General features: G+C 49.4%; 2 protein-coding genes and 1 pseudogene across 9 annotated transcripts in view; 1 reads left to right on the top strand and 2 right to left on the bottom strand.

Annotated features, from left to right (window-relative positions):
• TAF15 (TATA-box binding protein associated factor 15) overlaps window positions 1-7,307 on the top strand; it is a 30,260-nt gene extending 22,953 nt beyond the window's left edge. For 2 of the 8 annotated variants that reach the window (XM_037066868.1, XM_037066899.1), the window contains exons 10-16: window positions 96-205; window positions 1,698-1,827; window positions 3,974-4,066; window positions 4,587-4,668; window positions 4,788-4,876; window positions 4,999-5,560; window positions 6,974-7,307. In XM_037066868.1, the coding sequence (XP_036922763.1) occupies window positions 96-205; window positions 1,698-1,827; window positions 3,974-4,066; window positions 4,587-4,668; window positions 4,788-4,876; window positions 4,999-5,560; window positions 6,974-7,013 (1,106 nt within the window). In that variant the 3' untranslated portion in view covers window positions 7,014-7,307. The remainder of the gene's footprint in view (window positions 1-95; window positions 206-1,697; window positions 1,828-3,973; window positions 4,067-4,586; window positions 4,669-4,787; window positions 4,877-4,998; window positions 5,561-6,973) is intronic. The other 6 variants (XM_037066875.1, XM_037066887.1, XM_037066896.1 and 3 more) reach the window with 6 other exon arrangements.
• On the bottom strand, window positions 2,774-3,668 carry LOC119002364 (calmodulin-like; annotated as a pseudogene).
• A 7,283-nt stretch (window positions 7,308-14,590) lies between the features above and the next one.
• HEATR9 (HEAT repeat containing 9) lies at window positions 14,591-24,611 on the bottom strand. Its single transcript, XM_037066913.1, has 15 exons — window positions 24,524-24,611; window positions 23,113-23,162; window positions 22,452-22,633; window positions 22,060-22,186; window positions 21,794-21,850; window positions 21,538-21,594; window positions 20,822-20,879; window positions 20,354-20,484; window positions 18,205-18,387; window positions 17,776-17,868; window positions 17,549-17,668; window positions 16,525-16,598; window positions 16,017-16,068; window positions 15,495-15,581; window positions 14,591-15,274 (listed from the first exon to the last, which is right to left on the bottom strand). The coding sequence occupies exons 1-15, from the start codon at window positions 24,609-24,611 to the stop codon at window positions 14,858-14,860; spliced, it is 1,776 nt and encodes a 591-aa protein (XP_036922808.1). The 3' UTR covers window positions 14,591-14,857.
• Window positions 24,612-25,107: the final 496 nt, after the last annotated feature.

A 25,107-nucleotide genomic window follows, 5' to 3' on the forward strand; every position in this document is an offset into this window, starting at 1 on the left:
GCCACACCAGCCAGGGCAAATTATTGTTGATTATTAAGCAGGATGTAGTAAAATCAAGGAATTTGTAAAGTTAACCATAATTTTTTTTCCCTTAGATTCAGAATCTGATAATTCAGATAACAACACAATCTTTGTGCAAGGACTTGGGGAGGGTGTGTCTACAGACCAAGTGGGGGAGTTCTTTAAACAGATAGGAATTATCAAGGTGAGTGAAAAGTATGGCTTATGTTAAAAGTCTCATAATTGTTAACATACTCTGGTTAATAAGTATAGGGTAGATAATAAGCCTATATTCTAGTAAGGCTTCTCTCTAGGCATTTGCTAAATATATGATGATTTTATTCCTTGATTGTGTTTACCTTTCCACAACCTTTTACAGCTTTAGCTTTCAATTGTGGGGTTGTATAAATAGTCTCTGACTAGCTCCTACAATTGTGAGACCACATGAGATTGTGAGAATATTTTATAGATTCTAAAATATGATTATAGGCAAACTCAAGTTGTTACTAAAGTACTTTTTGTTTTGATATTCCATGTTTGTGGTATCTATTAGCCTAGTATATAATGCTTTATTTCATAACTTTATTGTTTACTTAAGTGTCTTGTGCACTATTTGTTTCATGCAGATATTGGGTTGGCCAAAAAGTTCATGTAGTTTTTCCGTACAATGGCTCTAGTAGTGCTTAGTTGTCTTTAACTTCATTTGAAATATTTTCGTTAGATTATATTATGACAGCTGTCATTATCAGTGTGCATTAAAAAAAACTTACTGAAAAAGGTGAATTTTTGTGCAGCCATTTTAATATTGAAGATGGAAGAAAATAAGCAATGTTTTTTGAGTATTATGATTTATTATTTCAAGAAAGGTAAAACGCAACTGAAACGCAAAGAAAAGATTTGCGCAGTGTATGCAGAAGGTACTGTGACTGATCAAATGTGTCAGAAGTGGTTTGCAAAGTTTCTTGATACTACTGACATTTTGGCAAAATAATTCTTTGCTGTGGGGCTGTCTTATGCATTGGAAGGTGTTTAGCAGCACCCGTGGCCTCTACCCACCAGAAAACAATAGCAGGAGATAGCCTACATACTCAAAATATTCAAGTCAATAAAATTTGGTGGAGATGAAAAATGTGTCTTTTATTGTACAGGAAAAATGTATGGGCATTTTGGCCGACGCAATATTTTTCACCTCTTCAACTAGAAAGCAGCATTCAGAGCAGTGTTAGTAGATCATAGTGTTTCATTTACCTGAAATGACAGTTGTCTTGTTTTAATGTCTGTGAAATTACTCATTTTTTCACTCTCGGGAAGTTAAATTAATTACACAATGAAATATGTAAAAAATTCCTAGTTGTGATTACGTAAACATTCTCCCTTGTCTTCCACTCCCGTCCCAGCCTGACCCAGTGTGCAGCGTTAGTGGTAATCTGTTGATTAGCACAGTGGGCGTTCTTCCTGGCCTCTTTTGGGTTAGAAGGTGTATATTTGTATAATTTGTATGTTTAATGGAATTATACACAGATACACAGTGTATCCTGTGTATCATTTTTACTTATGTGTCTGAAGGTGCATTCCTTTTTAATAAAAGGTACATAGTGTTTTGTAGCATGGATATGTGAATTTCTTTAGCACAATACATTGTATGGTTCTTGATCACTTTTTCTTAAAATGCTAACCCCAGCTTGTCTGTTCCTCAGACAAACAAGAAGACTGGAAAACCAATGATAAATCTGTACACAGACAAGGACACGGGGAAGCCGAAAGGAGAGGCGACAGTGTCATTTGATGACCCTCCTTCAGCTAAGGCTGCCATTGACTGGTTTGATGGTATGTTTCATTCATAGAATTTCAGCGTGCTTTTTGGATAAATGTTTTCTACTCTCGAAGTTAAAATAAGTTAAAATACATTTTGGCAGACAGTGGTCATTTTCATGTTTAATTTCATAGCGAATTTTATTAAGAATACAGGCCAGAGCTTTTACTCACCTTGAGAAATGAGATGCGCTCTCTTCTTGTTTTTGTCTACACTGTTTCCTTGTGTCATGACTTGTGCTTCAGGCCTCCCTGATCTGGGGTAGAGGGTTGGCCTGGCCAACCCTGTATTCTGTTAAAATTTAGATTAATTTTTCTTTCAAATACAGGGTTAATACACAGAAAAAATAGTAAGATTTTTTTTCACCCCTGAAAATGAGAAAGTTTGGGAAAATAGAAAAAAGGAGTTAAAACAATTATAGTCCCCTATTCAGAGATAACCACTGAAAATATTTTTATTAACTTCCGGTTTTTAAAACTTTTTTAAAAATAGTTTTATCATTACATTCCAAATGTAGTTTTGTCCTGTGTTCTTTTGGTGGGGGTAAAACTTTTTTATTGGAAAATAAATAATACAACTTGGAATGGACTTGAGGCAAATTGTGTCATAAGCAGATTTTTATTTAAGTGGCTAAGCAGAGTTTTAAAAGCTAGTAACAATGAAAGAAAATGTCTCTGGGACAGGACCAGCAGTGCGGAAAACCTCTGCAACAGTGCCTCGGTGACACTGCCCGGTGGGGCAGCTCTGAGCGCACACTGCACACTGTCCACATCCACACAGAGTCACAGCTCCACGCCTCCAACAGCCATGTGCGGCCAGTTCTAGAAGAAGCTCTTTTGAAAAAGGCATAACCCCTGCGTTCCCTCATTTGTTCAAGTCCATCTAAGTCTAGGTGTGCGGAAGGGCTTGCATGTATCCAGAGTAAGCCACGGGCAGCACGTTATTCGGTCAGTTTCTAAAGTAAGGTTTCAGGACAATGACAGTAAGATTAGGCAAGAAGACGTGGAGGAAGGAAGTCCTGATTGGAATACATGCGTGTTTTTGTGACAGTAGGGGAAACCTTTTACACATTAATTACAAAGAAAGAAAAGGCAAGTAAACAATTGTACAGGAAAGTTAATACATTCTGTACAGTGTTTTTACTTTGCTGTCATCATTTGTACAAACTCTTCGTAGTTTACTTGACCATCACCATCAATATCTGCTTCCTGGGTCATTTCATCAACCGCCTCATCTGTTGCCTTCTGTCCAAGGCTCGTGGTCACAAGGCGAAGCTCCACTGCCCTGATGGGGCCCTCGCCATCCTATCAGACGCATGGACTGCTTCTCTCATTGCTTCACTGTCTGCGTCCTTCATTTTTCTCGCCATCCTTGTCAGGAATTTCGAGAAGTCAGTTGTGCCATTACCATCAGCATTTATTCTGTTAATTGTGTTCTGTGACTCTCCTTCTTTGGGGTTCTGCCCGAGAGACCTCCTTACAGTTCCCAGTTCCTTCGTTGTTACAGTCCCCTCGCCGTCCTTGCTTCTGAATTCCACAGGCTGCCCTTCGGTCAGCTGGCCAGCCGTGCTGCGGGTGCTGCAGGTGTCCAGGAGGTGACCGTACAGCCACTTCCCTTGGACTTCGTGTTCTTTTCACTTAATGTTTTAATGCAGTCCTTTCCCCATGTTACTGTAAATTCGCCTGTGTTTTCCAAAACATAATTTTATATTTTTATTTCTTCCGAGATGAGATCGTGATACCTTCTGTGTCCTTACGTCTGTGTTCTTTTTTGTACTGATCCGTCGAGCCCCATCACCTTGCTGTTACCTTGGCTCTTTGGGAACACTAGTATGTTTGAATTTGCGTGAGGACATGTCAGTTATTCCTCTGAAATTAAAAATATTCAACACAGTTTACCATTTTTGTTGAGAAGTGGAGATAGGGAGTAGCATTTCTTTATATTTTTAAAATTCTCACCCCAGGGTATGCTCATTGATTTTAGAGGGGGAGGGAGGGAGAGAAACATCCATATGAGTGATGCCAGCCAGTTGCTGCTTGTATCCTCCCTGACCCGGAATCAAATCCATGACCTTTCGGTTTACGGGATGATGCTCCAACCAGTTAAACAACCCAGCCAGGGCTGGCGTAGCTTTTCTTGAAAATCATTTCCTTTTTTTAGGGAAAGAATTTCATGGCAACATCATTAAAGTGTCCTTTGCCACCAGAAGACCTGAATTTATGAGAGGAGGTGGAAGCGGAGGTGGACGACGAGGTAAGATGCTTGTTGCTTACTGGCCCGGATATTGTACAAAGGGTGAACTTGATGCTGCCTCTTTCTCTCCTTTGTTGTTTTTCCTTCTGCGTTATGGTGAGAGGGTATTAAGTAGATTAGGGAAGTAAGGTGTCATGGTACCTAAGAGAGTAGTGGGAGAAGGTTCTAAAAATCCTTTGGAAGACTGTAGAGCAGTTTGTTACCTTAGAATCAGGAGCCGATCATTATGATACCTAATTAGGTACCCAACCCGACCAGTTTATGAGTTAAACTAAGGAGGGTATTACAGAAAAGTTTTTCAGTGTGTTACTGGCGTTGTAAAGTGTGTCTGGGGTCTTTTCCACATTTCTTGCATTTACTCTGTAAAGCCCCAAGTCAGAGAATCACAGAGGCTACCATAAGGGACATGTTGTCCAGTTCATGGTAGGCTCATGCCCTTAGTTCTTCCAGCTGGTACTTTTTCTCTGCTTTGTTCATGTCTGCTGCTAATACTTGTTTCTTCTCTCCCCATATCCCCCAGGCCGTGGAGGATATAGAGGCCGTGGAGGCTTTCAGGGGAGAGGTGGAGACCCCAAAAGTGGGGACTGGGTTTGCCCTAATCCGTGAGTATCCCATTTACTTTGGTGGGAGCAGAAGTTAGGATTGAGGTTGGAAGGTGCAAGGCGGGTTCTGAAGTCACTGGAAGCTTTTGAGGAGCATCTTTGTTTTCCTTTTTTCTCAGGTCATGTGGAAATATGAACTTTGCTCGGAGGAATTCTTGCAATCAGTGCAATGAGCCTAGACCAGAGGATTCGCGTCCCTCGGGAGGAGGTGGGTTAGCTTTTGGGGTCAGCCTTTTAATAGCGTCTACATGGTATTTATTTTCGAACAAGCATTTAGGAAACTTTACTGTTAGTTTGCTGACCTCATTGGTTTGCATTTCTGTCTTGCAGATTTCAGGGGAAGAGGCTACGGTGGAGAGAGGGGCTACAGAGGTCGTGGGGGCAGAGGTGGAGACCGAGGTGGCTATGGTGGAGACAGAAGTGGGGGTGGCTACGGAGGAGACAGAAGTGGGGGTGGCTATGGTGGGGACAGAGGAGGTGGCTATGGAGGAGACCGGGGAGGTGGCTATGGAGGAGACCGAGGAGGTTATGGCGGGGACCGAGGAGGCTACGGCGGGGACCGAGGAGGTTATGGTGGGGACCGAGGAGGCTACGGTGGGGACCGAGGAGGCGGCTATGGTGGAGACCGAGGAGGCTATGGCGGGGACCGAGGAGGTTACGGTGGGGACCGAGGAGGCTACGGTGGGGACCGAGGAGGCGGCTATGGTGGAGACCGAGGAGGCTATGGTGGGGACCGAGGAGGCTATGGTGGGGACCGAGGAGGCGGCTATGGAGGAGACCGTGGTGGTGGCGGTGGCTATGGTGGAGACCGAAGTGGAGGCTACGGAGGAGACAGGAGTGGTGGCAGTTATGGAGGAGACCGAGGTGGCTATGGAGGCAAAATGGGAGGAAGGTGAGTGTCAAATACACCCTTTACCTCACTGCTGCTCGGTGTGCATGTCTGAGCCTTTTTGTCGCATTTCCTTGTTCAGTGTCTTGGAGCTTGAATTCCCCATTGGTAGTTCTGTCAGGATGGGGAGGGTCCATTATATCTTGTTCATTATATCTTGTTCATATATCTTTATATGAATGTGTGTATTGTTCATTCTCATAGCTAAAGGTACTTGAGATACAGGGGTAACTTGAAACTGTGTAAATCAGGGATTCTTAATCTAAGCGGTGGGGAGAACACACCTTTCATAGTGGTGTGCTTTTTCCAGTCACACGTGCTGTATACCCTGCGGTGGTTCTCTGGTGATTCTGGTAACACCTTTTCCAGATGAAAATCATTAATGGTAGCAATGGGAGTGTGTTGTGCATTGCACGTGAATGGTGTAGAGGCAGAAAAGAAATGAATAACCAGTGATAGAAGGAAATTTCAGTTATTATACTAAGTATTTGCATGCCAGAGTTAGTACCGGGTACTTAGAATTAGTGTAGCGTATGGTTACGAGCATGGAGTTTGGAGACAGATTGATGGGGTTCAGATCTTGGCTCCACAGCTTACCAGCTGTATGACCTTCAGCAAGTTACTTACCCCTTCGGAGCATCAGTGCTGCTGTGTGTACAGTGGGGCTGGTGATAATTCCTTCATGGAGTTGTATTAGAGAATGGCGTAAAAGTTGCTGGCCCACAGTAAGTACTGTGTAATTGTTAGCTAGTAATAATTATCATCATCTATTAAATACTTGTTAGCATACGGCAGATCCCGTGAAAGTGTCTGTATATACCAGGTGGGGCAAAAGTAGGTTTATGGTTGGGAGTATGCCAAACACAAGAGTTTATTATTGTGTATTACGGTTTATTAAGTATGGTATTATTTTCCATAACAACTGTGAACCTGCTTTTGCCACACCCTGTATCTTAGTTCTAGTCATCCTGTCAACCTCATGAAGTAGGTTTTTGCAGAGTTAAAAACATTGAGTAACTTTTCCAAGGTCACATGTTAAGTGGCAGGTCCAGAATTCTACATGAAAGTGTTTGTTTGCTTGACCCACTATGCCAGTGGTCTGTCCAGAGCGCTGGAATTGGCATAGTCTGTGACCTGAAATACCACAGGGGTTTGGAGTCCGTACTCTAGGAGGGAGCTTTTAAGAGATTTAGTTGGTGATAGTAAAACTGCTTTTGGGAACTTCATGGGTCTTAAAGCTCCTAAGACATGTATTATGCACCCTCTAGGAGTAGAGAAATAAATCAGGTATGGTGCCATCCTTGCAGAAATTGTCAGGCTGATGATACCAGTCACCAGCACCCTGAAGAAGTGCTTGATTACCCCTGTTTGGTAGAAAATTCGAATTTAGTCTGGCTCTTTATTTTTCATTCCTAGAAACGACTACAGAAATGATCAGCGCAACCGACCGTACTGATGACTGTTTTGAATGTTCCTTTGTCTCTGGCATGATCCGTAGTGAAATTGCCAGAGTTTTGCCTGCTGCTTCCCTCGTGGCCTCTTCTTGGGTAGTGAAATTAAGTGACAGCTGGAATTTTATTTGGGGGTGGGTGGGGCTGGGACAGTTTTTCTTTTAGTAATGTTTGTTGAAATTTTCCCCTTTAGTTTCCAACTTCCTCCTTCCCAACCCTTGAAGCTACGTGCGTTGTAAAATATTGCCAAAATGGAAAGTGTTTTGTAATACTGCAATAAAGGCTGCTCGTTTTGTGGATTTGTGTACATTTAGTGCATTGTTTTGTTACACTCAGGATTCAGTTATAGCAGATTCTAACCCTGAAGAATTAGGAAATGAATTCTACTTCATTAAAGTAAAATATTACTTCCAACATCATTTATTGAACTTCTACTCTGTTTAGAATAGCAGTTTTTAAAGAATGGTTGCACATCAGAATCACCTGAGAAAGTTGTCAGAATTACAGATTCCTGGGCCTCATCTCAGGTCTGTTGGCTCAGAACTTGGGGGGTGTCGGGATGTAGGACTAAGACTCTGTATGTCAAGCTCACCAGGTGGTTTTGATAGTCACTTCCAGTGTATAATGGAGGACCGTTCACGTAGGGCAGTGTTCTAGATGCTGGGCATGCGGGAGTCTAAGGGCTGGGGAAGGAGAGTGAGGATCCAGTGAGGGTGCGCGGTGTGGTGTTTGGTATTGAATAAAAACTGCTTCTTCCTCCCTTACCAGCAACCTAGGAGAGGTGCCCTACCAGATGCTGGGTGTTGCCCACCACGCAGATATAACATACAGTGTGATAAGTGGTCCAGTAAGAATGAACACAAGGTACTTTTGAGGGCCGATTTGAAAGGCACTTTCTTCAGTTGTGGGACTGGGAGGGCTTGGTGAGCGTTGAGGGAAGAGTAGGCATTGGCCAAATAATGAGGCTGGGGTTGAGGAAGTGGTGGTCTCAGTAGAAAACTAGTGACATGAACAAATTACTGTATTTTGCCTTGTATGATGAACACCCTTGGTTTTGGCCCAAACTTTAAGGAAAAAAAATCATTTTAATTTTTAAATTCAAGTACTTATTTATGTTTAGAAACAAAACCAATTATTGTATTCCAGGGTATTATTTTGCATATGGGTATCATTATTGCTTTCTAGAGTTACGCTTTTATTATTTTTATTTTTTAAAGATTTTATTTATTTTTTAGAGGGGAAAGAAGAGAGAGAGAAACGTTGATGTGTGAGAGATACAATGATCAGTTGCTTCTCATGCATCCCCAGCTGGAGACCTGGCCCTCAGCCTAGGCATGTGCCCTGACTGGGGATCGAACTGGCAGCCTTTCAGTTTGCAGGCTGGTGCTCAATCCACTGAGCCATCCATAGTAGCCAGGGCTAGAATTACACTTCTAATACAAAAACATAAATAAAATAATTAAAAACATTTATATAGTTAATGGAATTAGTATTACCCATGTATAACGCACATCCTTATTTTCCCTCAAAATTTGGGCAAAAAAGTGCACATTGTACATAGCAAAATAGGGTAATTAAGAGAGGAATAGGCTCTGTGCTTGAGAAGTGTATGTGTTGCATTGTGGTTGGTGGCAGGGGTTCAGAGATGGGCATCCAAAAAAAGATGGGAGAGCTAAAAAAGCTCTATGAGAAGGTCCTTGCATTTTATGTTCCCCTGTCTCCAAATAGGGAGTCATTAAGAGATTTTAAGCAGGGAGTGGCCTGACCTGAGTGGCATCCACTGAAAGACAATTACAGCTGCCTTGTGGAGAGGCTGGACAGGCGACAGCAGGGGTAGGCTGGTGAGAAGTACTGGTCTGAGTGCAGACATGGACCGGATGCGGGGGAGGTAGCTAGGTCTGAGAAGTAATGAGGGAAATCGGATAGGACTGGGCTGAATGGCAGAGGTAGTTGGGCAGGAGGTAGGTTTCGGGCCCGGGCAGTTGCGTAGATGTGCTGTTTATTGAAACGGGAAACACTGGGAAAGGAACAGGTTTGGGAGCAAGGTGGGAATTAACTGCTTTATGTATGCGGAGTTTGGGGTGCTTGTATTTACAAGTAGAGACATCCACTAGGCAGCTGGATGTGCACCCGTGCAGCTCAGAGAACAGTGATGTTCAACATTATGCTCCCCTGATTTTGTGACTTGTTTTTGCTAACTTCTCTCCGTGATCTTTACATGTTGTAAGTTCTGCAGGGCTTGTTCTGCTTTAAAGGGCTTCTCTTCTTTAAATTTATCCTCACTTTTATCCAGGGCAAACTCGTTGGGCTTACTGCTTTAAACACCACCTAACACAGTGATGACTACCGAACATGTCTTGAGTCCTGACCTCTCCCCTTAACTCTAGATTACTGTGTCCAGCTGCCTAGTGGATATACTGAACTGAACTTGAGTTTCTCTGGGCAGCTCCTCCAGGGCTGAACAGAACTTTTGATCTCCCTCTCCAGATGGGTTTCTCTCTTCCCAGTCTTTCTCATCTCAGTAGATGTCGTTACTCTCCACCTGGGTCAGATGGGATAAAAAGCTTAGCACTTACACTTGGTTTCTCTTTTATTCCTTCTGTACCTGTAGGTTCTTTTAATTCTACCTTCAAAATATATTCTGAAGTCATCTTGGTTACAATCCTAGTACAAGCCACAGTAATATCTTTTCTGGACAATTGGCAGTAGCTCATTATTAGTGCCCCTTGGTCTTGCCCCTTGTTCTTGCCTCTCTAAGATGTATTTTTTTTTTACACAGCAGCCAAATGATGTGAGGGGTAAATCAGACCAAAGGTCATGTCTCTAAAACCCTTCCAGTGCTTTTCCGTGCCTTTCCGTTGCACGGAGGCTATGAATTCCTTCCCCTGGCTTACAAAGCCCTACAGGATCTGGCCTGTTTGCCTCTCCAACTTCGTGACCCAGCATTTAGCTACACTTATTTTGCTTTGAGAACACTAGTCAAACTCTTATGCTACCAAATAAACTTCTGCTTCAGTATTTTGTGTATGCTTTGTCTAGGATTCTCGTTCCTCAGATATTCATGTGGCTCATTCCATTTTACTGCAGTTTCGGGTCATATTCTTTTCTCCCTTCCTCCCAGGTCTTCCCTGACCTTTTTATTTAAATACTGTCTGCCCTTAGTTACTCTTACATCACTTCTTACATTGTCGTCACAGTACTTCTCAGTATTTGAAGGGATCTTTTTTTGTGGTGGTTCATGTCTCTGTCCTTGATTAGAATTTGAGCTCCGGGAGAGCAGGGATGCTTGTCTGTCGCTCACTGTTCTACTCCAGTGCCTGGAACAGCATGAGGCACAGAGTAGGGACCCAGTGAACACTGACTCAGTGAGGGAATCTAGTACAGATACAGCTTTGAGACTCATTAATATATACAAGGGAACTCGGTTGATGAGGGTGGCTATGATTAAAATAGACTGTCTGTAGTAGTGGATCTTTAACTTAGGTCTATGCTAGAATTAACAAGTTTTTTTATTAGAAAAGGAGACCTGGGCTTCACTCCAAAATGATGAATTCTGGGAGTGAGGCTGGGACAAGTTTGAAAAGAGCCCTACTCAGTTTATTCTAACAGTTCTGAGTTGTAGAGAGAGAAGAGCTAAGGACAGAACCTTGAGAAATACTGATAAAGAGAGAGAAGAGGATCCTGAAACAGAGACAGTGACCAGTGACCCAAGGGAAAAGCGAATTTCAAGGAAGGAGAAGCTGTCGGTGTCAAGTGCTCAGCCAGGCTGAATCGTGTAGGATAGCATTCATTGTATGTAGCAATATGGAGGTTATAATTTATCTGCACAGGGTTTCTCCACCTTGGTACTGACATTTTGGGTTGGATACTGCTTTGTTGTAGAGGGCTGCCCTTTGCATTATGGGATGTTTAGTAGCAGCCCCCAGCGGTGTCAACCAAAAATGTCTCCTGAATGTCCCTCGGGGGGTCAAAATCGCCCCTACGGAGAATCACTCACTGCCTTAGCAAAAGCAGTTTCGGGGGAGAATTGAATTCTGAACCCAAAATGGAATGGGGTAAAGAATAGCAAACTGGGGAAATGGAAACAGTGTGGACAGTTATTTGAGAATTGACTGTGAGGGGTGTGGTAAGAAGAGAGGAGTCACCTAGACGAGAGTCATGGGTTTGTGGTTACTTTTGCTCTGACTCAAGGACATGCCTATTGGTTGTAGAGAGAGGGGAGGGAGGAGAGGAGGCAAGGAAACATCCATGTGAGAGAGAAGCCCGTTGCCTTTTGCATGAGCCCCGACCCCTAATAGAACCCACGACCAACTAACTGAGCCACCCCGCCAGGGCTGTGGGAGGTTATTTTGAAGATGGGTGAGAGTTGAGCATGTTTATACACAGCCAGAAAGAGGGATGATTGATGTTCAAATCCCTTGAAAGAATGGCATCTAGAACACTGAGTGAGACTTGCCTTAGAAGAGGAGGTGCCTCTTGTGATTGGAGGTGAGGATAGCTGCAGACGCTGGTAAAATACTGGGTTGGTCAAAAAGTCTGTTTAGTTTTTTCCATAAAATAGAAGTCACACTTTTCATTTTCACCAATAAGTATTCATTTGGATATTTTGAGTATGTCAGCTGTCCCCTGCTCTTGGCTTCTAGTGGGTAGAGGCCAGGGGTGCTGCTAAACATCTTCCAGTGCATAAGACAGCTCCACAGCAAAGAATGATGTGGCTGAAATGTCAGTAGCACCAAGAAACTTGGCAAACCACTTCTGACACATTCAGTCAGAGCACCTTCTCCATACACTGCACAAAATATGCCAAAAATGTTTATTTTCTTTCATCTTCAGTATAAAATGGCTGCACAAAAACTCACCAATTTTGATTTTTTTTAATGCATGCTGATATAAACAGCTGTCTCGATAGAGTCTAACAAAATTGTTTTGAATGAAGTTAAAGACAACTAAACTCTACTAGATCCATCAAATGGAAAGAATCAAAACTATTTGGCCAACCCCATAGTAGTGACACATGACTGACATTGGGAGCACTGTTACAAGCAATGTGTGTATGTGTGTCAACAAAATTCTCACAGCAGTGCTGTCTGGCAAGGTGGTACAGGGGATGTTTCACGAGAGGCAAGTGGTGTAAATGATTTTGAGCGCCACTGGAAAGGGGCTTTCCAGAGGGTACCCTGCCGAGCAGAGGCACCGAGAGGTTAAGTACCTTGTTGGTGATCACATCTCTAGCAAGCAGCAGACCCAGGATTCCTACTCAAGCACCTGGCTTTCGAGCCTGTGCTTACTACGTACAGGATGCTGATAGCAGAGGCGGCAGGAAGTTCAGGTAATTCCATCTGATGGCCTTTTTTTTTTCTTAACAGAGTATAATGGTCGATTGAGAGCTGGGGAAGTAACAGGTTAGAAAGTTTGAAGAGACTGTAGGAAATGTGAGGATAGCAGAGGAAGCTCAAAATAACCATTGTAGGAATTCAGAAAATTGCTGGATGATAATAAGGGGTTGGTTAAGGTAGGAGGCAAGTATTTGGAGGGTACCAGTCCGTGTGGATGTCTGATTTTTCTCCAGCTTAGATCAGCAACCCAGTTGTAGACTTCAGGGTTGGGTATGAGAATAGGAAGGACAGCAGATGGTGGATGGAGGCCAGGCCAGGCAGGAGGAAAAGAAAGGGGGCTAACGGGGGCAGTGTAGGGAAGTCAAGAGCTGTGTGTTGCCGACAAGATTCGAAGAACTGGTAGTGGGGATAAAAAGAACAGGATGCATAGAAGGTTTAGGTCAGAAGTGTATGTTCAAGATTTTGGAGATGGAGAAATTCCTGGGGGTGACAAGGGCTTGGTGTGGCCCTGGAGGTGGGTAGCTGAAGAGAATGGAAGGGAAAGAGGCCTTTTAGGTGTTACCAAGGACTAAGAAGCTGGGTGATGATGGCTGTCCAAAGGCATATAGTCAGGGTGACACAGGACCAAGGTTCGAGTGATGAGTGAGATGAAATAAGGAAGTGGACCAGAGAATGGTGTAGCTGGTTGGAGAGCCAGGACCCCCAGAGAAACAATGACTTTTATATGAAGGTTCAGGATGGTGCTGACACTGGAAGGAATATAGAAGGATGAGCAACCCCTGAGGTTCCAGCAAGATGCCAGTTCAAGAGAGCCCGATTTCAGCAGCAGCAGCAGCAGTAGCAGCAGCAGTGCAGAGGTGAGTGCGTGTTCTAGGAAGAGGCGGGGGGTGTCGATGCTATTTGTATCCACAGAACCCATTAGAAGACGAGAGAGAAGAGGTGGCATTTACATTCGGGTGGTGTCCAAGGATCATTCCCAGCAGATCTTGATGCTGAGAGGATGGGCATTTTGGGCCTCCAGGAGACTCTGGCCGCAGCTGGTGGTGAGCCAGTGGGGGAGCGCTCGGTGTGGTCTTAAATCTTCTGGTGAGACTCGGTGAAGTGAGGATTGAGGTGCTACTGAGCAGAGACCGGTTTCTGGCCAAGAACGTCTAATGACGTGCTCTGCAGAGACCCAGGACTATGGGGGGGGGTGGGCTGCGGAGCTGTGGGCAGGACATGGCAGGAGTTGAGAATGGTGTAGTTCACGTGGCCGTGCTTGTACCCACAGATGGTGAAGGCCCGGGGAAATTTGGGTTATATTGCTTCTGACGGGACAAGAGAGGACGATTATTTGTCCTGTCTTTGGTCTTTGGGCTATACCGTTGCTTATACTCCAGCATGGTGACACTATTCTGGTTTTTTGGTTTTGTTTTTTTGGTAACTCTCTGTGGGGCAAAACACAAATCTGGAAGTGACAGGGCAGGGAGGGGAGATAAATCTGAGTGAGAGACACAGTGCTGGGTTCAGAATAACTGGACTGTGCCCGAACCTGGTGTATGGGAGGGGAAGGGAACATCTAGTTAACTTTGATCTTTCTTTGCTCCATGGGAAAAGCTCGAGCCCCCGTTAGATCGCTCCAATAAGTTTGGGGAAGTGAAGGGGAGTGGCAGGGTGTTTTCAGCCTCTGGTTGTCTCAGGCGCATGTGACACCACTGAAGAGAGGGAAAGAGAACAAGTTCACATCTGCGAGCTGGCTGTGTAGTGCCAGGCACTGTCATGCTTATTTTTAATCCTTATGGGGCCTCTCTGAAGTAGCTGGCTTCATTTTGTCAGTGAGGAACAGTCGGAAAGGCAAGTACCTTATCCAAAGATCAAGTCAATGATGGACCCCAGATTTCAGACGATCTGGTTCCAAAGTGCGCTTTTGTGCTCAGTGGGGAGGACATAGCTTGTTGGGGTTGGCGCGGCAGGTCCTATGAGCAAAGGGAAACTGGAGCCATCGCTACACGGGAGAAACTAAGGCCGCTTTGGAGAATGAACAGCATCCGTCAAAGGGAGTGGCCGGGGGTGGGTAGACAGGTGTGGAGGGGAGACAGCAGAGAGGTTGGTGGTCTGACCAGAGCCCAGTGATCGATCTCCTGACCGCTGATAGAGAGGTGGTGGGCTGGGCACGTTACTATGAGGAAATTGTCCGAGAGCCAAGCTTGCCAGGATTTTCTCCTGTTTTCCCTTCAGCAGCCTGTCCTGGGCAGTGGCTCAGCTTTCTGGCTTTGTCCTTAAGTTCTGGGCATAGACGAGGGCTTGGTTTAGGGAGGTAGGCCGGCCATCCAAAACAGCTTTGGTTCTGCTCTCTCTCCCCCTTCATGAAAAGGACATGTGGCTGAGCGGAAGGAACACTCAGCTGAGAGCAAGGAGACCTGTGTTCCGGTGTAGCCTCTGAAGAAGGGACCGGTAGCGGAAGGCAGGGGGACAGCATTTATTCAGGGGACATAAGCAGAGATCGTTTCCTCAGGGGAGCCTGCGATGCACCCTCAGGAAGCGTGGGATAGACCCAAAGAACTGACCTCTCTGGAGGTTTTGGCAAGGATCTGGAGCTGCTTCCTGATCGCTGGTGTCCAGGGCCCTGCGGCCTGGGGCTTGCGTCGCAGTGGTTCAGAGAAACCGGGAGGGAAGGCAGAGGCGAGGTAGCAGGCAGACCCGTTCTGGGCGCTTGACTTTTTCTGTGGGTCGGCTGTGGCACTGGCCTTTGCAATAAGCAAGGGGTTCAGCTGTACAAGTCGGAAGTCTTGGATGTTTAACTCCTCTGGGCTGTCAAGTTTTTGCCTGAACCTTGTAGGCTCTGCCTTCTTGTCGTTCTTAGGTGCCTCATGTACACAGAGAACCTTGTTTTTCACCTTGTTTTGGATCCAGGGATCAGTTGAGGCCAAAACAACAAATGTTTCTTGTAGCTGCATTGAAATAAAGGACCCGTGGCTGGCTCACTTCAGGCTAAGGCTGGGAGTGGAGGGAGTGACCAGGGCTCCCCTGGCCACTAATGGCCTCAAGGAATGAGGTCAAGGGACAGCGGCTGAGGGCTTATTCCCCTCTCCTCCCTCCTGACACGAGGATGGATGGGACAGGCCTGGAGGAGGGGTTGAAAAGAGGGCGAGGAGGGCAGGAGTGCCTTACACTCTTCTTCACAGACTGGCTGTGCTCCTCGTCCAGCATGTCCAGGAGCAAATTGAGCACCTGTGGGCTGCGGACCCCCAGGACGCCCTGGCAACAGCAGAGGACAGCACCTAAGGAGCCAACCCCCAGAGGGGGCGTGTGCTCTTGCCCCTGCTTGCCCCCTTGAGGCGGCCCTGTGGCCTGGAGAGCTGAGATAGGCTCCCGGCCGAGGTGTCCCTTTCCTTGCCTTTGAGGGCCACTGCGTTGGCTGCCAGTGCACACTGCTCACCAGCAGGGGCTGAGACAGTTTCTGCGGCATCTAAGCAATGCCCCTCACACCCACCTCCTGTCCCCTGTCCCACTGACCTCCAATCCCAAAGAAAAGGTTACTCTGAGCTCCAGGTGGGGCTGGAATTGTGGAATAAACAAGCCAGCAAACAACCTCCCCAAACTTTACAGCCCTTTATTGCCCTCAGTAATTTTGCTCAGTTGCTTAGTGCCCCTGCCAGCAGCCCATCTGGGCAGAGAAGCAGAGCGTCTTACCAAAGAGATGACTGCCTCCCGGCGGGCGATGGCATTTGAGCTCGTCAGTTGCCTGTGTCAAAGGGAGTGAGTGCGTGGTCCAGTTAAGGGGCAGTGGGAGGAAGGCGGATTGTTTCTTATTATGGCCCAGAGTGAGTTGGCACAAGGCTGCTGAGTGATGCTCATTTCATTACTTTCTCCCTCTTGTTTCTTGGGTCAGGAGAGGGGCTGGGAGGGGAAAGGCAGGTGCTGGAATTGGCGAGGAGGTGCTTAATGACAGTCGCATCGGTCCAGAACTTGACCTTTCATGTCCTCATCTCAATCTGAGCTTTATGACAACCCTGCGTGGTAGGGGTAACCAGCCTCTTTTTATAGTTGGAGAAAAGTCCAGGGGTCATAGAGGGGCTTGGCCAGGGGCACAGGCGGACGAGAGCTGGGGACTGGCAGCAGGTTCTGAGCTCTCTGACCCTCTGCCCCCTTCCCACAGCCTAGGACTTGGCCCTGGCAGCTCCCAGCCCAAGCCACTCACGTCTCCACCAAGTTCAACATCATAGGCTTCATCTTGAGCTCTTCCACAGTTTGAGCTACAGCCTGCCTCATGACCTGAAGAGGAAAGCGGGGCAGGGGTGTGCCCTTCCGTGTTTCACACACCTCTGTGGAGTGTTCAGTGTCTGCTCCCCACATAGTGGGCCTTGCTTGTAGTTTGGGGCGGTGGGGAAGCAGACAAGTGAGTAGGCAATGACGGCGCTGTGAGAAGGGTTCCATCTGAACGAAGCATGGGGTGTGCACAGGAGGGTCTCCTCACTCAGTCTGCGCACCAGCAAGATTTCCTGGAGGAGTTAGGCAGAGGCCTGGGGGAGGGTGATTTTCCAGGCAGAGAGGGGACAGGTGCAAAAGCCTGGAGTCAAGCAAGAGAGCATAGAGTGTTTAGAAAACAGAAAATTGTTCAGTTTAGCTGGGTGACCAAACTGTGACTTTTGAAAGTGCGGCACACTGGGACCCCAGGACAGAGTCAGGATAGGGTGCCCTAAGCACAGTTGGTGTGTGGTTCTGAGGGGAAAGCAGGCGATACGAGGCTGGAGGCGTAAGCAGGCCTTGGCTGGTGAGGGGCAGGGTAAACCTGCCCTTCAGACCTCCCCATTCTGAGGGCACTGGGGGGCTACTGCAAGGGTTGGTGCCCAGGTGAGACACAGCCCGATTCACTGTTATCTGATTCAGATAAAAGTTCTGCGGCTAGTTTTGTGGTAAGCTAAAAGATATAAAGATATCTTTATATTATAAAGATAAAAGCAAGGGAACACAGGAGGGCGGACATGAGTCTGTCTTGCAGTGATTTGGTGTTTGGACTGGTCTTGAAGGGGCTGTCGCAGAAGGAGGGAGGAGTCACTAGTGGGGGTGACAAGTTTTTCACCTGCAGGGGAGGGAGGCATTTTGCTGAGGGAACTGCCTGAGCAAAGGCAAGGTGGCTTGAAAACATGGGCTGCGCTAGGGAAACGGGGAGGGTGACTATGATTCTCCGGCCGAGCGGGCTGGGGAGCCTGGGCTTCACTTACGAGGAAGGGTTCATGGTGCATCTTGCTCCTGAGCAGGTCAAAGACAAGTCCCTCCAGTCCCTGCTCCTGGATCTGCTCCAGCCCAATGGCTGTAAGCAGCTGGGTGGCTTCGAGGCGGTGCTGCGGGCAGCGGTGGGGAGCATGAGGGACAGACCGTCTTCCCGGCCATGCCCCAGCCCTGCCCTAGTGCTGCAGCAGCACGGGTGCCGGGCGGCCCGAGAGCTGACCTCCAGGACGCTAGAGTGGCACAGCTGACCCAGGACGGCCCTGATGACCTCGGCTGAGTGTACGTGCATCCTCTGGACCAGCATCCTAAGTGCCTGTCAGGGCAGGCAGGGTGAGTGGGCTCCAAGAAGCTTCTGGAGGGCTGAGTCTAGAACTTGTGGGGGATAGGTGGGGTCCTGCCTCTCGAGTGTGTGCATCCATAAGTGAGTTCCCACTCAAATCCAGTATACACAGACACACGGACATTTAAGTCCACTTGGCCCCACCCCCACCCATGGATACACATATTCCCCCCACACGACCCCACAGTACTCCCTGCTGAAGCTTCTTTTCCCCGGGGCAAGGATGACGGGGCCCAGGCCCTGTGGGAGTCAGCACTGGCCTCGGTTTCCCCGTGCTCCCCGGGGAGCCCAGCCGCCTGCCCCTCACACCTTCATACTCTGGGGCCGGGGCCCTCGGCGAATGCACTGCAGCAGGAGCTCTCGGGCTGTGTTGCTGCAGGGCCTCAGGAAGCCCAAGCACAGGGCTGCCTCCAGGGCTGCTTCGTTCGGTGACGGCTGTATCAGCGTCTGCAGCACAGACACGAGCGTCCCTTCATCCCCAACGCGAGTCCTCTGAGAGGAAGACAGAAGGTGACGGGGCGGGGACTGTGTCTTTAGCCAGGCTTTGGTCAGAGGGCAGTGCATTGCTGCTTCCAGACCATTCTCCCTCCTCCCTGAATGAGTCTCATGCTAGCAGCTTATTTTTGCTGTGAACTACTTGCTCCTAGGTCGCACCCTCTCATTTCTCCGTGACTTTATCTTCTGGATGGATCATTGTCACTCTCTCTAACACTTCTGCTGTCCAATTCCTGACATTAATAAAAACATACATGCCACCAATCCAGCTCCTCCCCTCCAAGAGCCCCGTCCTCCGCTCTGTGGGCCCCTGACTCCCACCGAGAGACTGCCGTTACTCATGGCCGAGCTTCTCCGTGATCTCTATTTCACCGGTCTCCCTCTCTGGCCATCACCTCCTACCCTTGCAACTTGCCTCTGATGCCCACGACTGCGGGACTCCACGCAGCCTGGGTCTTCCTCCTCTCTGAACAGTGGGGTGCCCCAGGCTCGGTTCCTGGTTCTTTGGTTAGTGCGCTCATCTAGCTGAATGACATTGCATGCTCGCTCTATGCCGACAACTCATTATTTTCCCTCTAGTTCAGACCTCTCTTGTAAACCTCAAGTTGTATATCCAGCAGACATCTTGAACATCACCTGCCCCCAGCTGCACTCGAGGTCTTTCCTCCCAAGCCGTTCTACCTGTAGCTTTCTCCACCCTTCCACTGGCTAGGCCAGAAACCTTGGCTTTGTCCTTGCTTCCACACTGCCTGTTAGAGCTCATACTTGACCTGTCAGTTTTGCTTTTAAAATATGTCCACTATCTCTCACCAGGATTGCCTCAGTCGCCCCTAATTTGGTCTTTCTGCTTTCGCCTTGTCACCCGCCTCCCATCTTTTCACAACACGGCAGTCAGAGTAAAGCTTTTGAAATGCTGGATCATGCCACTCCCTGCCTGGCTCCAGCGGGTCCCTATTCGGCTCAGGGCCAAAGCCCAAGTACTTCAGGTTGTCCAGAAGGCCACGTCGGATCCAGTGTCTGCTCCCTGTGACCTGCTTCATGCCCTGCTGCTTTCTCTAGTCCCCCTCCCCTGCAGCCACACTGGCCTCCCTGCCGGTCCTCAGTGGTGCCAGGCATGTTCCTGCCCAGGGCCCCTGCACTGACTGGTGCTTCTGTGGGCATGCCTCCTCTCACGTCTGCAAGGCTGACCTTGTCATCCTCTGTGCTCAGAGACACCTTCTGAATGAAGTCTTCCCTCCGTGTTTAAAATTGCAACCCATCCCCGCCCCCGCCTGGCGTTCCCATCGGCATACTTTTTCCATGGCGTCCGCTACCTCTAACTCACGATGTAGTGAAGTTGATTGGTTTCTAAGTGTCGGCCCCCACTGGAATGTAAGCGCAACAAAAGCAGGGATCTTTGTTTGACTCACTGATGCATCCTCCCAAGGGCCTGGGAGAGTGCCTGGCGTGTGGAAGCTGTTTAATATATATTTGTTGGGTAAATGGGTGAATGCTGAATTCCGTTTCACTTGGAACAGTGATGGGGTCAAAGTAAGAGGAGCCTAAAAGGCAGAAATCTCAGGGTACTGTCAGCAGACTCTCTTGGTCTCCGTCCCCTCCTGACAGAGGTTTCCCTTTACTAGGTTATTTTAGGGGTGACGCCGATGATGGGTGCTGTTCAAAGAGCACCGGCACTGAACCCGGCACTCCGCACGCATCATCGCACTCAGTCTCGGCAGTGACATAAGGGAATTGCCGTCTCCGGTTTAGACAGGGGCGGACAATGGCTCTGGGAGCTGGCTTTTCAGAAGCTGCGTGACTGCTGGGTGGTTATGCCAGGGCTCCTGGTCAGGAAGGTCCACAGGGCAACGCCGTCCCCTTCAAAATGAGGAGCGAGGGTCCCTTCTCCCTGACCGAACCCCTAGCCAGCACCATCAGTCACCTTGTCCTGCCTTGCCCCAGTTCCCAAGCTCCTCCCAATCACCTTGTCTTTGGGGACAGCTGCCCAGGAGTTGAGCGCTATTCGTAGTCCCCTCAGAGTATCCAGCCTTTGCTCCTCGTTCTGCCCCTTCAACTGCGTGATGAGAGCCTGGATCACGTCCTTCTCCAGGCAACCTAGTTGGGGAGGGTCCTCAGGCCAGGGCGGAACCTTCTCTCTGCCAGGCCCCACTTGACTCAGCTGTGCCCTCGAGGCAGGTTCCAAGCACCACGTTTTGAGGGGTTGCCCCTCCTCCCAGGACACCAGAGCGGTGGCTGGGCACAACCTCACTTCCAGTCTCCCTTTTCACTTCACCTGACAGTACCTAGGTGAGTTCACGGCCAAGGGCCAGGTCGGAGTGGGCGTGCACTCCACTTCCTCCCATCCTTATCCGGAGGGTGTGGTAGCTGCTTCTGTCTCACCTGCCCCGTCTCACCTGCCCCAGCTCCCCGCCCAGGGAGAGGGTGCACTCACCCAGCATGGCCAGGGTTCTATAGGCCTCACGTACCACTTTCTCTGGACCGGTTTGGGCCTGATTTAAGAGGGGGGTGGTGGAAACATGCTGTGAGGTGATGGAGTGTCAGAGCTTTGAGAATCTCAGTTTAGCTTCATTTTATAAACAAGGAGACGGAGGCCTACAGAGCGACTTGTCTTTGCTCAAATACAGGGTACAGCCAGGGTGGTGCAAGGGGAGGAAGGCGACTTGGGAGTCAGACTTTCGTTCAAATACCATCTGGGAGCTAGCAGCCACGTGGCCCTGGGCAAGTCGCTTGGCCTCTCGGGGCCTCCCTTTTCTCGTGAGCAAATGCGGGTACTACTGCCTATTCCTAGTGTGGTAAGATTTAGATAAGACTACGGAGGAGGACGCGTGCTCTCCGTTATAAACTGGCACACAAACAGGAGGCACCGACTTGGGGTGGAGAATGAACTCAGTCTCAGTTCTCGCCTAGCTTTTCAGTCGTCTCTTCTTAGACAAAAGGGATCTCCAGACTCTGCCTTCCCCATCCTCTTAGATCAAGCCACCCTTTAAGGAAGCCAAGGGCACACGAGGTGGTGTGCGCCCCAGACCGGCTGTTCTCCTCCCCGGGGCTGACCCTGGGGTCTCTTGCCAGACTTGTGTGTGCCCATGTGCCTGTGTGCCTCCTGCCCTGCTCCCTCCTCTCCTGAACCCCATGTGGCCCCCAACTCACCACCTGGAGTAGTGCCTCTATGACAAATTTGTCACCGACACCCAGGCACCCCAGAGCCTGCAGGAGCAAGGGTGGAGAAAAGGGAAGAGACCTTGGATACCGCCCAAGGGGTTACCGTTCTCTGCACACGGCTGGATTTGGTTTTGGGAACACGACCCCGCCCTTAGCCGCCCCTCCCACCTCAGGCACCTTTCTGCTCTCCAGCTCAGCCAGCTCCTACCTGCGGCCATGCTCCTCCACCCTCGCCACGTCTCACCTGTGCAGCGTAGAACTGCTCGTCCTCTCTGGGAGCTTTCAGGCTTTCCGTGAGCTCCTGCCCGTCCAAAGGACCAGTGAAAGGAAGAAAGGGGTCAGTATAGTTGCAGATCTTCCAACTGAAAGGAGCTCATCCCCTCCCATCCCTTTTCCTCCCCACCTCCACTTTGCAGGCCGGGGCCTAGGGCTGAAGGACAGAGCGAGCCCACGGTAAGGGCATCGCAGGGAGGGAGTCTCCCCTTCCTCCCTCCCACCACCGTCCCTGACCTTTAATCTTTGCCACTTGAGGGAGTCCCCAGTAGGGAGTAAAGACTTGCGTCCCTTCTGAGGTTTTACAGTCAGCTGGATCGAGGGGAGGTAGGCTTTTTGGGTGGCAGTGCCCTCTTTGAGGTACCTGTGGAAGAAACTGCACAGGCAGCTTTGGTCCCCTCGTTCCTTCCGTCCCGCCTTCACAAATTCTTCTCTGGCCCCGGTTCTGAGCCCAGCTCAGAGATGGGACCAGAGGAAGGCAGATGAGCCTCCACCTGCCTCAGGGTCCTCCCTGGGGTCGGTCGGCTGGCTGGCTCCCCTCCCGGCCCCCCTCCCGGCCCCCCCACACCCCTGCCTTCTCCTTCCTGGGTGGGGAGGCCGTGGAGAATATGGGGGGGGCTAGTGCACACCTAGGGCGGGCTCTCGTTTTCTGCAACATCCTCTGGGCCTCCCGTTCCCGTTGCTGATCACACATGGTTTGCCAGTACGTGTAGAGGTCGGGCTTCTCGGAGGAGCGGTGAGGTCCCGTCTCCGCCTGACTTGGGTACTGCCTCCAGCACTCTGGGCTTGGGGGGAACTCCTCCTTTGGCATCTGGGGCGGGGGGGGGGGGGTGGCGGGGCGGGCGGGGTGAGTGGCAGAGCGGTTCCCAATTAGTACACACCACACAAACGAACACAGGACGTTCAGTGCCATTTGGACTGCAGGTAACGAACGCAATATTTGGGACACATACATACTGAAAATGATACAGTTTTTGTCTGAAATTCAAATTTAACTGGGCACCCTGTGTTTTATGAGGGGGCCCTGTGTTATGAATAAAAAGGACTCATCCTTAAGCACGGCCCGCCTGTCAGCCCAGGCCTTACAGATACTCTCAAGGGCGCCACGCAAGGCTTGGCCTGTGACAGGAGGCTTCTGAGGCTCAGGCAGGGAACGACTCGCCCGAGAACTCGCGGCAGCCCCAAGGGTGAGCGCTGGGGTTCTGTGAACTGGCCTTAACAGGGCAGGACAGTCTGCTGTCCCTCCTACTTCAACAAAGCTCCCAGGGAGGCAGAAGTCGGGGGTCTTACCTGGAAGCAGGACAAGGGCAGGTAAACAGGTGCCAAGGCTTTTTTGAGTTCTGGGGTAAGAATGGGACAGCAGTTACGAGGGCGGGTTAAAGAACCACCTGCCCAGGCCTCCGTTGATTGGGCATTTAGTGAAAACCAGTGCCAGGCACAGGGCAGCCAACAGGCACCGTTCCTGTCCTTCAGGGCTCCTGGTCTTCTGGCATCTTGCCTGCTGCTCACAGTGTGGTGTGCGGAACGGCAGAGGACGGCCGTCGCGCAGGAGTTTCTCAGAAGCACAGACTCTCGGCCATCCCCCAGGCCTCCCAAGTCAGGTTCTCCATTCCAACAAGATCTCCAGGTTCGGGGTGCGGCAGAAGCAACGCCACTGGGTGTGGTTGGTAGGGTGCCTGAACGTCTCGCACGAGACGGACAGCAATTTGACGGTTTCAGTCATTTCATGACTGTTTCATGTGGTGTGCTTGAGCGTGGTATGGTTGGTTACAGAATTTCAAGCTTATGATTTTGTAAGAATAAAGAGTTGGTATAGATTACAAGCTCATTAAAAAAAGGGGGGGTACATTATTTGTGCCAGACCCTGTCCTTCTATGTTTGAGAAACACTGGTCTGCCTGGCAGAGTGGCCCTCCGCCCTAAGTGGCTGCAGCTTAGAACTTTTTGAGGGTACTTTTAGCATGCCTTGGCCCTACATCAGACTAACGGAATCAGAGCAGGTTCTCTGGGGAAGGGGCCGTTCACGGGGCTCCCCAGAGGATTCTAAGGTGTGGCTCCAGGTGAAACCCCCTGTCTCGGTCGGTGGTTCTCACTCTTGAGTGTGCGTTAGAATCCTCTGGGGAGCTTGTTAGAATGGGTGTGTGGGACCCGTCCCTAGAGTGTTGACCTAGGAGAGCTGGTGTCGGGTGTGAGAAGATGCTGATGCTGCTGGTGCAGGGACCACACTTTGAGAACCGCTGGACCAGCTGGTGAGACAGAACAGTCTGTCGGTGATTGCCGGAGGGACACAAAGGTGAAGACAGGTGGTACAGGTGAGGGGCCCTGCACCTGGCTGGGAGGACTGGGAGAGGTCTCCCAGAGATTATACAGCTGAGTCTTCAGGCCAGGTTTGAGGGGGAGGGGCCGGAGCATGGGGAACAACTGACACGAGATTTGGGGGTCTGAGAATCAGGTAGAGAGCCAGGTGCAGGCCTGGGAGCAGAGGCTGGAGAAACCTGAGGTGTCCCACCTTTGAGGACCCTGGAGACTTACCTTGAGGGCTGTGCGGAGCCACCGAAGTGGCTACCTTGACCTAGGAGGCCTACCCTGACCCCTCCCGTGGGTTTGCTGGACTCGCCCAGACCCCTGCCTGGGAGGGGAGCTGGGGAGCTTTCCTTCTCAGCCCCTCAGCCTGGATCCGGTCCTCTCCATTCCAGCCTCACCTTTGATCCTGTCTGGGTATTCCAGCCAGGGGTACTTGAGCATCGACCTGGAGATATCAGAGATATCGACTGACTTCTCGCAGGCCATTCTTCTGTTGTCCTGGTGGGATAGGTGGGAACTCAGGCAGGGTGGTGGTGGTGGTGGTGGTGGAATATAGGGCCTTTGTGGTGGGCGGGGGACGCAGCTCAGGGAGACCTGTCTTTGCCACACGAGAGGGACTAGTGAGGTGTCTGGGCTTCTGGAGATAGAAGTTTCCACGTGCCGAGCGGCCAGGTCTCCTAGGGGAATAGAACGCTCCAGTTCCATTCTTGAGCCCAGGCCCCGGCAACTACTGGTTTGTGGGTTGAGCTGGGTCAACTTTAGGCGTGGGTCACTTTACCTCTGGGAGGTTCAGTTTCCTCCTCTGAAGAGCAAGGAAGTCATGACTGTCTAGCTTCCTAGAGGGGCTGTGGTGAGGCACAAATTTAAAAAAAAAAAGCCAACACATTTGGTCAAGCGTCAGGCTCAGGTAAGCCCGTGTTGGGGGCAGGGGTTCTCAGGGTCAGTCGTCAGTGAAACGGCAGGGGTGCGAAAGCCTCTCTCA

The sequence above is a fragment of the Sturnira hondurensis genome, unplaced genomic scaffold (genome assembly GCF_014824575.4).
Source record: "Sturnira hondurensis isolate 20B ecotype Veracruz unplaced genomic scaffold, ASM1482457v3 Scaffold0001221, whole genome shotgun sequence".
Classification (NCBI taxonomy): domain Eukaryota; kingdom Metazoa; phylum Chordata; class Mammalia; order Chiroptera; family Phyllostomidae; genus Sturnira; species Sturnira hondurensis.